At 41.9% G+C, this 13,811-nt stretch overlaps 1 protein-coding gene across 7 annotated transcripts in view; it reads right to left on the bottom strand.

Moving 5' to 3' along the window:
* The window catches only part of ATP8B4 (ATPase phospholipid transporting 8B4 (putative)), a 247,199-nt gene that overhangs the window by 18,511 nt on the left and 214,877 nt on the right, over window positions 1-13,811 (bottom strand). For 5 of the 7 annotated variants that reach the window (XM_034660997.1, XM_034661001.1, XM_034660995.1 and 2 more), the window contains exon 24: window positions 2,277-2,360. The exons of the other annotated variants lie outside the window; for them this stretch is intronic. In XM_034660997.1, the coding sequence (XP_034516888.1) occupies window positions 2,277-2,360 (84 nt within the window). The remainder of the gene's footprint in view (window positions 1-2,276; window positions 2,361-13,811) is intronic. 7 annotated transcript variants of the gene reach the window in all.

The following is a 13,811-nucleotide window of genomic DNA, read 5'->3' as shown; positions in this document are numbered from 1 at the left end:
GGGAAAACAGGGAAAGGGGGAAATTGCAAGTGGGATTCCAGTGGGAAGGAAGCTGAGCTTGAAGTGCTGAGCGTTCTACTCAGTGAGAATTCTGATACCAGCTGTTCGAGACAAAAGATTTAAACAGAATGAGAAGGTATGTTTGGCCCTAACAGGGTCCTGGGAGAAACTAAAACAGTGCTTTTCAAACTTAATGTGCACACAAATCACTTGGGGAGAGCAAATGATGATTCAAAAGGTTAGGGGTAGGGCCTGAGACTCAGCGTTTCCAACCAGCTCCAAAGTAATGCTGCTGACCACACTGTGAGCACCAAAGCCAAATGCCCAAACCAAAAGGGAGGCGAGGCCTTACCACTGAGGACACCAGAGGACCAGGAGTAGAGGAGAAGCAGCCAAAAAAGAAGCAACACAGGCATGAACTCAGGGGACAGACCAAGTTCCCCTTCCTGCTTGTGGGATGGCCCTGGACTTGTTGAATGGGGTCCCATGAAGAAGAACACTGACATATTCTCTTTAGGAAGTCCCATTGTGAAATGTTGCTGGTGCTTCCTCTTCCAGTCAGCGGCTGGTGAAATTACATGCACACACTTTGAAACCAGACAACCCTGAGTTCAAACCCCAGTTCCACTGCTTAGCAGGTGTATGGTCTTAAACCTGTTATGTAACCTGTCTGAACCTCAGTTTCCTTATCTCCAGACATGCAGACAACAGCCCTTCCCTCACAGGACCGCTGTCACGGTTAAGTTCATGTATTCAGCAGAGTTCTTGCCACACCGTAAGTAATAAATAACAGATGCTTCTATAAATAATAATATATAAAATAATGATGATGGTAAATAGTAATAGCAGAGCAATCTCAGAGTCAGGTGGCCTGGTACTAGGCTGACTTCTGTCACACACTGGCTGTCTGGCTTTAGGGCAATGACTTGAACTTTGGTTTCCTCCTTGTAAAATGAGTGGATCCTAGATGATCATGGAGGCCTTGCAGCATAACATTCCATCATCCTGTGATCAGTGTAGGGGCCAAAGCTGACAAAGTGGGAAAGGACAGGTGCAGGCACTCAACTTGATGGCAATAAGGGGCCTTATTTTATATATATATATATACACATTTAATTGCACAATAACCATCTTTTCCCAGAAACTGCTTTATTTTTATTATTTTATTCCACATTCTGGGCAGCTACAAAGCACCAAGAAAAGAAACACTTATAAACACAGACACTTGGAAATGGATGTGTTTAATCCTTTACATCTAGGGTCTTCAGGAGTTCATTACTTTTTTAGAGAATTCCCCAAAAGATGTCGTTCACAAACTGCCCTTTTTACATACAACTGACTAAGAAAGGCACAGAATGGGAGAGTGGAATGAGCTCATAATGTGAAGATTTATATTTTGCAACAGACAGCTAACTTTGGGCCAGAAAAATGAGGCCTAGGAAACAGGTCTAACAACAGCCTGGAGAAAAGCTGGTCTTCTCAAATACACTTCCAAAAAAAAATTTTTTTTTAAATAATGCACTCTAATTGTGCCATGGAAACTCCTCTGGCTGGACTTCTACTTCCTCATAGGCAGCCAGACTTCTTCCCCCTTCCAGGAAGTACCTTCCAAGGCAATAAGTGTGCCAAGGATCCACCATTTTTGTAACCGATTCCCTCCCTTCTCTCTTCCCAAGCACATTGAGCTAGACAAAAGACTGTGCCCCTTCTCTCCATGGCTGTGGGGCTTCATGTCTTCCTCTCCCGTTGGCAGAGTACTCTACTGGCCTCTAGTTCCTGTTCTGGGCAGTGCTGGCCAAAGAAATCTCACCACGAATGCAGGCCGTCTGGCTTCCAGCAAGTCTCATCATTTTCTGTCACTGCCTGGTTCTCGGCACAGGGGCTAATGCAGCATTTCCCCGTGTGTGAGCCATAAGGCACTAGGTCTGAGGCATATTAATAGGTGCTACATGAAAAATAAATAAAAAGAAGTACAGTCATATAAGCCTGGGAAATGCCAGACTAAAATGAAATTAGAGACTGTTTTATGTAGGACGTCTCAGAGGCGTTAGAGAAATAATACGGAGTGTGAATCTCAAAGAGGAGGGTAGCCAAACGATCAGAGAACTGTTTGGTGGGGGGAGGGTCTGGAAGGGTTTAGATCCATGCAATACCTATTAAAACAACTGAACTTCCAGGACTCTTTCCATGACTTACGTTTTCTACTTAGAAGCTAGAAGCAACTAAAAAGCTTCAACAGAGCAAAATAAGTTATGAAGACAGAGAAAAATACATACCTGGTCAAAAATGCCCATGGCTAAAACAGGCAGGGATGTGTAGACAATGTTAAAAAGGGTAATGAACCACTGATCATAAACAGTCTGAAAAGAAATAACATATCAGTGAGAAACACCATCCACAGAAGAATATTCTCTCTTAGTTTTTTGGGTTAAATATCTCAGTTTCCCGAGAATGGATGGAAGTTTGATATTAGAGACAGACATGAGTTCCCCCCTAGGCTCTGTCTCTTATCAGCCCTGCTGCCTCAGTGGAATACTAGATCCTTCTAAACTCCAACTTCTTCATCTCTAAACTAAAGCCATGCTCTCCTTGCACAGTTGCAGTGGGGATGAAAGGAGACCACATATACAGAGCACCCAACACAACACGAGGCACACAGAAGGCCTGAAACCCCGGGGCAGGCTATTTCATTCTTCAGGTTTTCAATGCCTTATATAGTAAATCCAATTATCTGATCGAAGTGATAAGCCAAGGATCCACTAAAATCTTCAGAGGAAGATGCAGAAATGAACCGGTCAGCCCAACCCTGTGTTCTAATGGAGAGTATTTTCTTGGGGATGGTTTAAAGCAAAGTGGCCATGAGCTAGCTGCTCAATATACTGGATATAAATGAGTTAGACAATTAGAACATCCCTTACACTTAATATAGACTACTTCCTTGCATGAGCCTCACTAAAAGTCAAAGAGGCACATGAAACAGTTGTTACATCCCCATTTTGTTGATAAGTACATAAAGATGTAGAAACAAAATGTAATAAATATTATAGAGCTTATTATATGCAAAGGCAAAAACTAAAACCTAGGTCTCCAGCTCCTAACCAATGTCTGTTCTACCATATTAGCATCCATTCATCCATTCAGTGTTTGTCAAAAATCAATGATGTGCCAGGTACTAGGTTTTAGGCAATGGTAATTCAACATGCTGTAATCAGATACAAATTCTTCATAAAATTTGCATTCTGATGGTGGCAAAACATAGGCAATAAATAAGACTACATATATATACATATATATGAATAAATGAGTAGATAATAAATACTAGGGAGGAAAGGTAGATAAGAAATGTGGGAGGGTTGTAATGTTAGTAAGGTAACTGGAGAAAATCTCACAAAGAAGTGACAATTGGAAAAGATCTAAAGGAAATAAGGGATCAGATTATCAAATTATGCAGCTTCCTGGAACAGAAGCATTCCATTCTGCAAGTAGATCCATGAAAAAACCGTGAGGAAAGAAAGCATCTGTTCAGAAGACAGCAAGGCAGCCCAACTGGCTAGAGAAGAATGACCTATAGGAAGAATAATGGATGTCAAAGGAATAAGGAGTTGGATCCTATGTAGGTAACCACAGCCTATTCCCTAAGTGAAATGAGAAGACACTAGAGAATTTTGAGCAAAGGAACAACCTGATCTGATTTACACTTTAGCAGAATCACTCTGGATTCTTGTGCTGAGAATAGACTGAAGAAGGGCTATGGTGGAAGCTGAGAAACCATTTAGGAGGCTACCACTGTGGCCAGATGGAAGAGGGAGGTGGTTGGGTCAGGTGACCAGCAGGGAGATGTGCTGAATTCTGAATATATTCCGAAGTACATATTCTTCTTAGGGAAGTTCTGAAAGCAATGAGGAACTTAAATGCAAATGTTCCAGACAGAGAAGCTAAAGGTAGTTTCCATATAGTTATATAAATAAGGCAATCCATTAAATTATGTCCTGTGCATGTAGGTTATATCGAAGAAAAAATATTTTGGTGTCTTTATTGCTAAATCTGGATTTGGATTACCCTGTCCTCACATCATCGCTTATTCTTGAAATGGGTATATATTTGTTTAAGGAAAGAGGAAATGAAGGCCAGTTTTCTAAGGACAAATCTCAACCTGGACTGTTCTGTTGAAGTTCCACAGGTGGCTTTATTCAACACTGAATAAACCAGACACTGTGCAATATACTGATTATTGTATTCTGAGCAAGGTTAGCCCTATGGGAAGAAGTAAAGTAAGGACATTCCTGCTGTCAATCATCCTGGGGGGAGTTCAATCTTAGGGCAGGAAAAAAAAATGAGAACAAAAAAGGGAAAGAGAAGAGCGGGATAGATGAGAGAAAGAAAGAGTTTTACTCGTTCTGTGTCTCAAAATTGAGACCTGGAATCCATATAGGAAAGATCTGTTCAACATCATTCTGTTTAGGGTAGGTCAAAGCTAAGCAGAAAAGTTGAATTCTACCACCGATAAATAGCCAAGCTAGGATTTAAACAAGGCAGCGTCATTAGGGACGATACTTTCAAGAGGAGTAGGCTTATGACTCAGAATAACCACTTCTAATAACTAGTTTTAAAGATCTTTAATTGATAATTCCCTTTATAATTCTTTGAGTCCTATTAAACTTTATTCCTTGAGTCCACCTGAACTCTGCTGTAAGGGTTTAAAAAGGCATACTACAACCAGTGATATGCTAAGTATTCAACAACTGGCTCGGGGTTGGGGGGGGAAGAACCAGTGTGTAGCATTTGCCAATTTCCATGGTGTAAATAACCCTCCTGTAGCTGTTTATGCAGTGATATCACTAAATACCGAGTTGAGAAGAGATGTGCCATAGTACACCATTCTATAGGATTTCCACCATATATATCTGATAGATATAAAAAACCCCAAGTGCATAAATAGTAAAACATGGTAAAATAATTCGGAAGTGATGTGTTTTGAGTATTTATAAACTTTGTTTCTAATATGATTTATTTAAATTGTAAGTTGATATAATTCAATTTTTAAATAATGGTTGTTTTTAAACTCTAGCTCACACAATTTCTCAAAATTAAACAATCAGTTCTTATGATTGGGCCAGCTCTAACATACCACAGCCTATGTCCATGCTTGGTGCAAAGTACTACAAAACAGCCACAGCCACCTGAAGGAACACAGACTTAATGCGGCAAGAGAGAACCCGCAGAACGGCAGAGCAGTATCCCAGAGTGTCAGCAGCCATGAGAAGAGACTGAAAGAGCCTGTCGGCGTTCCTTGGGAGCCCCCAGGGTACTTAGCAGAGGCATCTGAAACAAGCCTAGATTTACAGTATTCACATAAGATGGGGGCATGTGTATACAAGTGACTCATACCAACTGCCCGCTGAAGATAAAGAAAAAAGTTGAGAAAATACAAAGCACAGGGGCACCTGGGTGGCTCAGTCGTTAAGTGTCTGTCTTCGGCTCAGGGCGTGATCCCGAAGTCCTGGGATCAAGCCCCACATTGGCTCCTCCACTGGGAGCCTGCTTCTTCCTCTCCCACTCCCCCTGCCTATGTTCCCTCTCTCACTGGCTGTCTGTCAAATAAATAAATAAAATCTTTAAAAAAAAGAAAAGGAAAATACAAAGCACAGTGTATTTTCATCTAAGCCATCAGTGAACTAACAATACAGTGGGAAATTGCCTGTTAAGATCAGGGAGAGAATTAGAACTTAAGAACTACTTCAAGGCCTAGGATAATGTAATCTTTCACCACAGACTGTTTACTTCCTTCTACCAGCTGCTGAGGATGGGATGAAGGCCTGACATTTTGGGGACCAGCCAGCTGTCCTGCCATAGTGCCGACTGTGACCCTTTTGCCAGGAGGCTTCCCTTGGGTCTCAGCCCAGAGTGGAATGTTCCATCAGGATCTCTACTCTTGATGGGCATAGAAACTCGTCCCTCTAGGCCAAGGAAACAACCAAAAGCAGATGACCATAGGCTTCTCACTTGCCTCCTGTAGACTATCAACAGTCCCAAGGCCTGTGGCTCAGAGCAGTACAAACTTCTAAGCTCCCAGCCCAGGGTAGGAATGATAACAGGGTCCCAGACGCTAACTCCTGTCTACCCTAAGAGTCCACCAGAACTGCAGCTTGGGGGGCGCCTCGCTAGCTCCATCGTTAAGCATCTGCCTTCAGGGTCCTGGGATCAAGCCCCGCATCGGGCTCCCTGCTCAGCAGGAAGCCTGCTTCTCCCTCTCCCACTCCCCCCGCTCATGTTCCCTCTCTAGCTGTGTCTCTCTCTGTCCAATAAATAAATCTTAAAAAAAAAAAAAAAGAAGTGCAGCTTGGACTCTCTTTTCTTTGGACAAGCAATGGTTCCATATCTCGATACATATTCATAATATCTGGCTTCGTGCACCAGGAGACATAAGGAAATGCTCCAGTTGTAATAGTCCCAAACCAGAAACAACCAAAACATCCACCAGGAGTGGAACGGAGAAAGACACCATAGTATATTGATCTAACAGAATACTATAGAATGACGAAAAGCAAGGAACTAAAAAAGCACGAGTTAAAAAAAAAAAAAGTATAAGGTTAAGAAAAAGAAGCCAAAGAAGTAGGATTCCATATGAATAAAATTTTAAAATGCGTCAGTCTGCTCTGTGTTGTTTAGAAAGTCATGCTCATATGGAAAAATTATAAAACAAAACCACAAAGTGATTGTAAAATGTCAGGGTAACGGTTTACCTCTAGACGGTTGAAAAAAAAAAAAAAAAAGCATGACTGAGAAAAAGAAGAGCTTTGGGAGTTTGGCAATGTTCTGTTTCCTGCAGGTGATTATGGCTACGTGGGTGCTCATTTTCCAACAATACGTTAAGCTGACATTTGTGTATTATTTACTCCATAGATTCATTACATTTTACAAAAAAAAAAAAAAAAAAAAAAGGGAAATATGTGGCCTTCTGTTTTAGTCATTGCCTGGTGTGACTTAGAACACTGGGAGGATTTTTTAAATCCTGATGCCCATATTACATCCCAGGCCAGTTAGGTCAGTATCTTTTGGGGTTGGGATGAATTCAGGCATTGGTAGTTTAAAAAAATGTTTCCAAGTGATTCCACTGCGAAGCCAAGATTGACAATTTCACTTGCCCCTATCCAAAAAGAAAAAAAAAAAAAAAAAGCTGACACAAATCTTCAACAGTTTGATGATGGCCTCTGACTCTCATTCCTCCAATATATCAATTCACGTCACAATTACAATATGGACAATTTCCTAGGGGAGAAACAAACTGAATTCTTGTAGCCCCAAGCAGAACCCGATGAGATCAAATCACTTCCTCCTCCACCATCCAGCTTCCACTCACTGAGAAGAGATGATCTCAGGTATTAGGAAGAAGGAAAGAATCTGGGGAATTACGGCACGGAGTAGCTGACAGCCTGGCACAAAGTGCCATCATCACCACAGACAGGTTAGCGTTAAAACCTGGGGGTATTCGGCAGTAGCATTCGCCAGGGGGTACTCGGGTTTGAAACCTCATTTCACAACTGGAACGAGAGAGGACAGGAAGGGAAAAGTCTGTGAAAATAAAGTTTAAATGACTTTTTGCAATTTCTTGGAAGAGTTTTTACTGCCACTTGGAATCACAATAACAAAAAGAAAACTAGCTGATCCTTACAGAGCACTTGCTATGTACCAGGCACTATTTGAAGGGCTTAACATATACTGACTTCATAAATCTTCACAACCACCCCGTGGGGTTGGTACTATTAGAAGCCCTCAATAAAAAGATGGGGAGACTGAGGCCCATCCAACCTATTAGATTGCCCAATGTCATACCTGTAACACAAAGATTTTTGAAGTGGCCTAGGGAACTTCCAGGGGACCCGCACATCAAGACTATTTTCACCATGATACGAAGCAGTTACCTATATTCCCTTTTTACTCTTGTTCTCCCATGAGGGTCTATGACTTGTGATGGCATAACCAACTGGATAGAGAAGCAGATATGAGAACCTGGCTGCCTCCTACTGTGCCAAGTAGTAAGAGATGTCATTCTTGGGGGCGCATGGGTGGCTCTGTCGGTTAAGCAACTGCAGCTCAGGTCATGATTTCTGGGTCCTGGGATCAAGGCCCGCATCAGGCTCTCTGCTTAGCAGGGAGTCTGCTTCTCTCTCTCTCCCTCTGCCCCTCTCCACTGCTCTCTCTCTCTCTCTCTCTCAAATAAATAAATAAAATCTTTTTTTAAAAAATACCACTCTTCTCACTTAGTTTTTGTTTTGGAAAATACAATCTTTTTTTCTCATTAAAATATGCCATTAAGGTAAATAAGTCAGGGGTTTATTATTTTTTAATGAATCAATAAAGGAAATGTTTAAATGTTTTCTCCATTTTAATTTCTAATATGATAAATATTGATAGATAGGGTCCTAAGATCACAAAGTTTGAGAAGCGCTGGCTGAGCGTGTCAGGACCAAGTTCCAGCCCAGGTACCCTGACCTCAGCATTCTCAACACTGACCCCTGCATGAAACCACCTCTCTCAATCAGTGGTATCGTTTGGCAAGTTTCCTTAAAGGCTGTTTTCCCACATCACTTTATATAGTTGAGACTATGCAAGAAATACAATTTGTATGCTGGTTTTTGTCATTTAAAATGATACCATTAACATTGACCCAGGCCCAAAGTCTCCAATGGCTTCCCATTTTACATGGGATGAAATCCACACTCCACCACAGCCTATAGCCTTTCCCGATCCCACACCTACCCACCTCTTCGGCTTCACTCACTGCCCTCCCCTCCTCCCTCCCTCGGCTTCACTGTCTTTCTCTAGGACCAGGCTCATTCCTACCTCAGGAGATTTGCACTTGCTATGCCCTCTACCTGGAATACTTTAACCTCAGAGTACTCATATGAAAGTTTCCTCTGAACACTCAGCTCACAGCTCCAATGTTACCTTCTCAACAAGACTTTTTCTATGTTACCCCATTCTTTCTTAATAACAATTCTGCAATTATCTTACCAATTTACTTCTTTATTATCTGCCGTTATCCCACTAGGATATAATCTCCATGAAACAGAGACTTAACGTCTGTAACTCCAGTGCCTAGAGCAGTGTCAGCCAAAGGTAGGTTCTCTATAAATATTTGTTGAATGACTTACAACTCTTTGTAAATGTTACATGTTTAACTTGCTACTAGACATTGCTTTGAGGAAGTGCACAGATCCTCAAACTCAGTATGTCTAGCCCTGAACTTGTTCTCACACCCCTTTAAGCAGGCCCTCTTCCTATGTTCCCTATATCAGTTTCTGACACTGCGACCTTCATCCCAGAACCCAAGCCAGAAATCTGATATTTCTTCCTCTCTCCAACATCCCACATCAAATTAATCCCCAAATCCCACTGCAATAACCATGCCAGATAGCTTCTGTTTCTGCCCAGGCCTTCTTTACCTCTGTGATTTTCCTCCTGATGTCCTCCTTGCCGGGATGCCCATCTTCTTACTCCTTATTTGCTTCATTATAATTGATCCTTGAAGGGTCAGCCCAGGGACAGAGCTTCCAGGAAGCCTTTCTGAGCCCTGGCCATTCCTACCCTCGAGCCTTGGTGGTCCCGTGACAGTCACACCTCACTGCTACATAATTATCAACTTGCAATTATTTATATGCTGGTTTCTAGCCCCATTCTACTAGGCTTCGAGCTCCTTGGGAGCAGATTATAGGATTTATTCATCTTTTGGGGCCCAAGAACCTACCTCAGTGCCTGGCATGTGGCAAGCATTCAACACAAGGATGCTGGTGTCTTAAGCATAAAGGCACTGGAGTCGGAAGACAGAGCTATGCAAGATACCCAATCTCTCTGAGGCTTAGCTTCCTAGGTTATAAAGTGGGCATTTGAGGGAGGCCTTTAATGTTCAATGAAATGAATAAATGCCAGTATAGCAGCATCTGACAAACAGTGCTCAGCACGTTTATTATAGAGGGAAGGGAGGGAAGGGAGGAGAGAGGAAGGAAGGGGCAGGAAAGAAGGAGGGAAGGCAGGAGGAAGGAGCATGCAAGGATCCAATCAAGTGGTATGTTTAACGGATAAAGAAAAAGGTATATTTCTCCGCTAATGATAATTGTTATGTAAATACAATTCTTTACTGCTACAACTATTTATTTTTATAATAAGCTACTATATTAAATGAAATACATAGAAAGTTAGAGAATAAGAGTTAAAGAAAACTGAATATCTTGATATACTTAAGCATTTTCCTCATGAAAACTTAATTATATCAGTCACTTTTTAGCTCTAGTTTTGCCTCAGGCTCTACCAAAATGTGTTAACCTGAGTCATTCACCTTAAGAAAAAACAAAACTAAAAACATATTCCTGGGTTATGTGCATCGGTTTCACATAGTTTAGAGGCTTCCACAAAAATTGAAGTCACAAGCGGTATTTCTTCTACAACAGACTTCTTCCTCCCCTTTTAAGAGGTCTCCAACTACTCAAATAGTTATCCTAGTAAATGCTCCACTTGTCCGTAAAGCCCTTATATACCCTCAGAAAGTTTTTAAGGCCCCCTCTGATGACTAGGACCAGCTGGGAGGGGCACACTAGTCCAGATGATGACCCACATGGAACCTATCCCGGCTTCTCCCCTTCCAGGCATGCTCAAGCCCTCTACCGCCTACCTCCTCCATCTCTATCTCAAACACACATGCACCCACATGTAGGTTGACCAGATGCCCCAAAGAGATGGGAGGGGAAAGGAAGAGGGGAGAAATGATTTCTCTGGAGCCTCTGGTATAGGAAGCATTCTGGCTGAGATTAGACCAGTCAAATGGTGGCACCACTCTGACTTTGGGTGACTCAAAAGGTTTATATAAACAAAAGCCCTGCAAAAAAGTATTTGTCTTAGAGCCCCTGTACTCCTACGGGTAGCCATACCCCCCTCTACTTCCAAATTTTCTTTTCCCATCTTCAATATTCTGAAGAGAGAAAAGCCATGCTCTTGCTAGATACCACTTGTCTGTTTGGAACCGTGTAACTCTTCACAGATCAAAAAAAGGGGAAGAGAACAGCTCTCCATTTTTCCAACTTTACTGTTTNTTTTTTTAAAAAATACCACTCTTCTCACTTAGTTTTTGTTTTGGAAAATACAATCTTTTTTTCTCATTAAAATATGCCATTAAGGTAAATAAGTCAGGGGTTTATTATTTTTTAATGAATCAATAAAGGAAATGTTTAAATGTTTTCTCCATTTTAATTTCTAATATGATAAATATTGATAGATAGGGTCCTAAGATCACAAAGTTTGAGAAGCGCTGGCTGAGCGTGTCAGGACCAAGTTCCAGCCCAGGTACCCTGACCTCAGCATTCTCAACACTGACCCCTGCATGAAACCACCTCTCTCAATCAGTGGTATCGTTTGGCAAGTTTCCTTAAAGGCTGTTTTCCCACATCACTTTATATAGTTGAGACTATGCAAGAAATACAATTTGTATGCTGGTTTTTGTCATTTAAAATGATACCATTAACATTGACCCAGGCCCAAAGTCTCCAATGGCTTCCCATTTTACATGGGATGAAATCCACACTCCACCACAGCCTATAGCCTTTCCCGATCCCACACCTACCCACCTCTTCGGCTTCACTCACTGCCCTCCCCTCCTCCCTCCCTCGGCTTCACTGTCTTTCTCTAGGACCAGGCTCATTCCTACCTCAGGAGATTTGCACTTGCTATGCCCTCTACCTGGAATACTTTAACCTCAGAGTACTCATATGAAAGTTTCCTCTGAACACTCAGCTCACAGCTCCAATGTTACCTTCTCAACAAGACTTTTTCTATGTTACCCCATTCTTTGTTAATAACAATTCTGCAATTATCTTACCAATTTACTTTATTATCTGCCGTTATCCCACTAGGATATAATCTCCATGAAACAGAGACTTAACGTCTGTAACTCCAGTGCCTAGAGCAGTGTCAGCCAAAGGTAGGTTCTCTATAAATATTTGTTGAATGACTTACAACTCTTTGTAAATGTTACATGTTTAACTTGCTACTAGACATTGCTTTGAGGAAGTGCACAGATCCTCAAACTCAGTATGTCTAGCCCTGAACTTGTTCTCACACCCCTTTAAGCAGGCCCTCTTCCTATGTTCCCTATATCAGTTTCTGACACTGCGACCTTCATCCCAGAACCCAAGCCAGAAATCTGATATTTCTTCCTCTCTCCAACATCCCACATCAAATTAATCCCCAAATCCCACTGCAATAACCATGCCAGATAGCTTCTGTTTCTGCCCAGGCCTTCTTTACCTCTGTGATTTTCCTCCTGATGTCCTCCTTGCCGGGATGCCCATCTTCTTACTCCTTATTTGCTTCATTATAATTGATCCTTGAAGGGTCAGCCCAGGGACAGAGCTTCCAGGAAGCCTTTCTGAGCCCTGGCCATTCCTACCCTCGAGCCTTGGTGGTCCCCTGACAGTCACACCTCACTGCTACATAATTATCAACTTGCAATTATTTATATGCTGGTTTCTAGCCCCATTCTACTAGGCTTCGAGCTCCTTGGGAGCAGATTATAGGATTTATTCATCTTTTGGGGCCCAAGAACCTACCTCAGTGCCTGGCATGTGGCAAGCATTCAACACAAGGATGCTGGTGTCTTAAGCATAAAGGCACTGGAGTCGGAAGACAGAGCTATGCAAGATACCCAATCTCTCTGAGGCTTAGCTTCCTAGGTTATAAAGTGGGCATTTGAGGGAGGCCTTTAATGTTCAATGAAATGAATAAATGCCAGTATAGCAGCATCTGACTAACAGTGCTCAGCACGTTTATTATAGAGGGAAGGGAGGGAAGGGAGGAGAGAGGAAGGAAGGGGCAGGAAAGAAGGAGGGAAGGCAGGAGGAAGGAGCATGCAAGGATCCAATCAAGTGGTATGTTTAACGGATAAAGAAAAAGGTATATTTCTCCGCTAATGATAATTGTTATGTAAATACAATTCTTTACTGCTACAACTATTTATTTTTATAATAAGCTACTATATTAAATGAAATACATAGAAAGTTAGAGAATAAGAGTTAAAGAAAACTGAATATCTTGATATACTTAAGCATTTTCCTCATGAAAACTTAATTATATCAGTCACTTTTTAGCTCTAGTTTTGCCTCAGGCTCTACCAAAATGTGTTAACCTGAGTCATTCACCTTAAGAAAAAACAAAACTAAAAACATATTCCTGGGTTATGTGCATCGGTTTCACATAGTTTAGAGGCTTCCACAAAAATTGAAGTCACAAGCGGTATTTCTTCTACAACAGACTTCTTCCTCCCCTTTTAAGAGGTCTCCAACTACTCAAATAGTTATCCTAGTAAATGCTCCACTTGTCCGTAAAGCCCTTATATACCCTCAGAAAGTTTTTAAGGCCCCCTCTGATGACTAGGACCAGCTGGGAGGGGCACACTAGTCCAGATGATGACCCACATGGAACCTATCCCGGCTTCTCCCCTTCCAGGCATGCTCAAGCCCTCTACCGCCTACCTCCTCCATCTCTATCTCAAACACACATGCACCCACATGTAGGTTGACCAGATGCCCCAAAGAGATGGGAGGGGAAAGGAAGAGGGGAGAAATGATTTCTCTGGAGCCTCTGGTATAGGAAGCATTCTGGCTGAGATTAGACCAGTCAAATGGTGGCACCACTCTGACTTTGGGTGACTCAAAAGGTTTATATAAACAAAAGCCCTGCAAAAAAGTATTTGTCTTAGAGCCCCTGTACTCCTACGGGTAGCCATACCCCCCTCTACTTCCAAATTTTCTTTTCCCATCTTC

The sequence above is a fragment of the Ailuropoda melanoleuca genome, chromosome 5 (assembly GCF_002007445.2).
Source record: "Ailuropoda melanoleuca isolate Jingjing chromosome 5, ASM200744v2, whole genome shotgun sequence".
Lineage (NCBI taxonomy): Eukaryota > Metazoa > Chordata > Mammalia > Carnivora > Ursidae > Ailuropoda > Ailuropoda melanoleuca.
This window is presented reverse-complemented; position numbering and strand designations above follow the sequence as displayed.